At 49.0% G+C, this 4,139-nt stretch overlaps 1 protein-coding gene across 7 annotated transcripts in view; it reads right to left on the reverse strand.

The window, feature by feature from the left end:
* Arhgap17 (Rho GTPase activating protein 17) overlaps window positions 1–236 on the reverse strand; it is an 81,252-nt gene extending 81,016 nt beyond the window's left edge. For all 7 annotated transcript variants that reach the window (XR_002821145.1, XM_023715430.1, XM_023715624.1 and 4 more), the window contains exon 1: window positions 73–236. Coding sequence is in view for 6 of the 7 variants with exons in the window: in XM_023715430.1 (XP_023571198.1) it covers window positions 73–125 (53 nt within the window). In the remaining variant the exon portion in view is untranslated. The remainder of the gene's footprint in view (window positions 1–72) is intronic.
* Between the last annotated feature and the right edge of the window lie 3,903 nt (window positions 237–4,139).

Consider the following 4,139-nt stretch of genomic DNA (forward strand, 5'->3'; position numbering starts at 1 on the left):
CCGGTCCGCAGCCTCCCTCCCCTCCCCGCCCCCGGCCTGGGCGCGACCCCGAGGCCCGCCCGGCGCACTCGCCTGCCCACGGTTTGGTTGGCCAGCTGCTTCATGCGGTTGAACTGCTTCTTCATGGCGGCGGCGGTGGCGGCGGCGGCCCGCGGGGCTCCGGCCAGGCAGGGCGGGGAACGGCCTGGCGGCTCCTACATCGCTTCCCGGCCCAGGCGGCGGAGGCGGCGGCTACCCTGGACAGCCCCGCCCTCGCCGCGTCACTTCCAGCGGCGCCGCCCGCCATCTCCCCGCCCCCCGCGCCTGGGGCGGAGCCGAGCCGAGCCGAGCCGAAAGAAGCTGAGCCGAGAGGAGCCGAGCTGGGCGGCGCCGGGCCGAGCCGAGCCGAGCCCAGCCGAAAGAAGCTGAGCCGAGAGGAGCCGAGCTGGTCGGGGCCGGGCCGAGCCGAGCCGAAAGAAGCCGAGCCGAGCCGAGCTGAAAGAAGGTAAGCCGAGAGGAGCCGAGCCGAAAGAAGTTGAACCTGAGAGGAGCCGAGCCGAGAGGGCCGAGCGCAGCCGAGCAGAGCAGAGCCGAGAGGGGCGGATCGGAGAGAGATGGAGACAGACCGAACCCAGTCAGACAGGGCGAGCGCCTGGGCAGAGCCGAACCCTGTGGACCAGAGAGGGCGGAGCCAAGCCCTACCAAGTGCAGCCGAGCCTAGCTGAGCCGACAGGGGTGGAGCTGAGCCCAGCCGAGCTGGGTCAGCCTCTCTAAGGGCTTCAGATGCAGGACACCCGCACCACATCTCAGCGCCGGCCCAAGGTCACCGCCTGACAACCCTGAAGATGATGCCAGTGCAGGAAAACCCACCCGTGCCAACCACCAACCCCGTACCCTTAGCACCTTGGCATACTGTGACTGACACGTCAGTAATAGGCACCGCCTGGACGAGGTTTGTAATCTGTGTGGAAAGAATCCAGCCCCAAAGTGTAAATGTGTGACAGACGACAGATGTAGGGTGTTCGAGGAGGAACAGGACACGGCCGTGGGCACTGATGCCAGGTGCGCCCATTTGTAGGTGTCAAGTGCATGGGTGTTTGAATGTGTGCATTTTACTCTCATTTGAAAGCAATTACTGTGTGAGCAGCAGACGGTGCAGAACAAATTGGTAGTGTATGGTCTCGGTTCAGAAAAGCGGAAGGCCTTGTGCAATTGTCCTACCACTGTGCTTGCTGGCTCTCGGAGCTAGGCTGTGGTCTCAGAGCAATGTCTAGTGGCCAGCATGGCGCTGGGGGGAACCGTCTGACACTGTAAAGAAAATCACTGCAGCAGAGAAAGAGGCGCCAACCCCAACCGGCGGAAGTGGAGGAAATATTGGAAAGCTGTTGTGGCAATCTTCAGGTCAGAGCTGAAACACCTAAAAATCTTCGCAGTGATCCACAGGATAAGTATGAAAGCTCAAGGTATCAGATCAGACAGCAAACTGCATGTAACAGACATCAACCGCAAGAGAAAGCACTACAAATAAAATAGCAAGGCAGCTAGGGCTTCAGGGTCATTGCCATGGACTGCAGTCAGCACCTGGTCACTACATTTAGAAGCTAGTGATACACTACTGACCACTGTTTCACCTTCAGTTGGTGGTAGTATCATACATCAACTTTCCAAGCCAATGACATGGATTTTAGTGACATAATCTGGTCACAACAACAAAGCAGATTGTCAAGATGAAGTTTTAATACTCGAGTATGAGAGCCTGGCATGGTGGTGCACTTGGGAGGCTCAGGCAGGAGGATCAATACAAGTTTCAGCCCTGCTTAAGATACATAGTGAGGACAAGGCCACCCTGAATCACATAGCAAGACTTTGTCTCCAAAAAACAAAAACAAACAAACTTCAGTCTGAAGATGGCCATTGGAGACACACTGCTCAGACTTCCAAGTTGTAGAAGAAACAACTTCGCTAGTAGGTAAAAATTAAATTTACTAACTGCAAAAGACCATGAAGGAATTTGAACAGAAGTCAAGAGATTGCCGACCATCAGTTTTGAGACATTTGAATTACAGAAGCAAATTAATAGAATTCAGCCATAGGTGTTGCCATGGCTTTGTTCTGCGGTGTCCCCTCAAAGGCTCGTGAATGAGAAAGGTGATTGGATCAATGTGGCTCTGTCTCATCAGTCAGCACTAATTCATACTGACAAGCTGTTAGGAGATGGGAACTGTTGGGCAATGACCTGGAGGAGTACCTCGCCTTCTGTCTGTCTTGTCTGGCTGTATCTGTCCTTCTTGGCTGCCATGACATAAGTGGTTTTGGCAGGTTATTTGCTTTGTTCTTTGAAACAGGGTCTTGCTATGTAACCCAGGCTGGCATTGAACACACAGTGATCCTTCTGAGATTATAGGAACGTGCCATTAGCATCTTTCTTCTGCTCTACCCCTGTGCCATGCCTTTCTGCCTTGGAGACAGTGACCATCGACTGCACCCATGAGACATATAAACCTCTGCTTCCTTAGATTGCAAGTGTCGGGTATTTTATCCCAATGATAAGGAAAGAGACTACAAAAGGCATAGAGAGAACCTAAGTTACTACAAAGAAAGAATTGAAGAGTTAGAAAGCATCTTTCAAATTAAAGTTCCAGATCTTTCTAAAATCCAATAGCTGCAAAACCTATTCAGGTTCTACAAATTGAAAAAGTAGAATGTACCTAAAGCAAACCAACCTGAAAACAGAGTTAAAGACCTGGACAATTATCCTCTGTAGAACCTGACAGACAATGGTTTCTTGTCAAATGGGTTGGATAAGAAGTGATCCAGGGGCCGGGGAGATGGCTCAGTAGGATAAGCGCTTGACCGGCAAACGCAAGGATCTGAGTTCAATCCCCGGTTCCGCGGGAAAAAAAAAAAAAAGTGATCCACAGGACCGGGGAGATAGCTCAGTAGAATAAGCGCCTGCCTGGCAAGCACAAGGTCCTGAGTTCAGTCCCCAGTACCGCAAAAAAAAAAAAAAAAAAAAAGTGATCCACAGAAAAAAGAAACAGGCAATGGAATGTGAGCCTTGGAATTATAGCCTTAGATGAGGAAGTAAAATAATATTGTGACAAAAGGGGAAACAAAAGCTTAGGCAAAGTTCAGAACTTCTAGAGGAATTTGATAAATATACTCAGGCCTTAAGAAAATGAAATTTGACAGCACAGCCTAGACAAAAATGGCAAAATTCTTATGCAAGAAGAACTGAAATGGGTGAAGAAGAGATAGAGTGGAGTAACACCTGTGGCTGACCCAACATGCTAAACGATGTCACAGGACTAGAAGCTGTGGTCTCAGTTGACTATAATCAAAAGTAGCCTCAAGAAGGAAAATAAACACCAGCTATCTCAGTATTACAAGAAAAGAAACAGGAAATGGATGATTTTAAATACTAGCATGAGTTAGTATTATAAGTTGCAGGTGCTTATACTCTCAGCATGTTGGAGGTTGAGGCAGGAGGATCTCTGCAAATTGGAGGTCAGCCTGGGCTACTAGTAAGTTCAAGAACAACCTGAACAACGTAGGGAGACCATGTTTCAAAAGAAATACTAGTATGAACAACGAATGATCATGTTTCCAGATCATTTCAGGGAAAGATGAGGAAATTAAGAATTTGCTAGGCAGTGGTACACCCCTGTAATCCCAGCACTTGAAAAACTGAGGTAGGAAGATTATTGTGAGTTTGAGGACAGTTTGAGCTACAAAGTGAGTTCACGGCCTGCCTGAGCTACACAGTGAGAGACTCTGTCTCAAAAAGAAAAAAAAAAAAAGCAAAACACAATAGGACAAATCAAAACCCAGGTGCAGAAAAAAAAAAAAAAAAAAGATTCAGAGGCTGATGTTTGTCAGCTAAAAAAAGTCCAAATGTCTGGTTGCAGAAAAAGGAAGTGAAAAGCATGATTTATCTAAAACCAAACCCAAAAGATTAGTAAAAAGAAGAACAAGATTTCAATTGCTCAAGTTGCAGTCTCAGCTTCTAAATGAAAAGAACATGGCTGTCACTAACTGATCAATCAGTTAGCCACGAACAAGCTAGGCGTACTAATAAGCTCAGCTCTTCCGGCATAGGGGGTCAGAGGTACAGGATCCTCATATTCTGTTGACACAGTCACATCCAGCACACGCTCGCC

This window comes from Octodon degus, unplaced genomic scaffold (genome assembly GCF_000260255.1).
Source record: "Octodon degus isolate 3935 unplaced genomic scaffold, OctDeg1.0 scaffold00001, whole genome shotgun sequence".
In the NCBI taxonomy this organism is placed as follows: Eukaryota; Metazoa; Chordata; class Mammalia; order Rodentia; family Octodontidae; genus Octodon; species Octodon degus.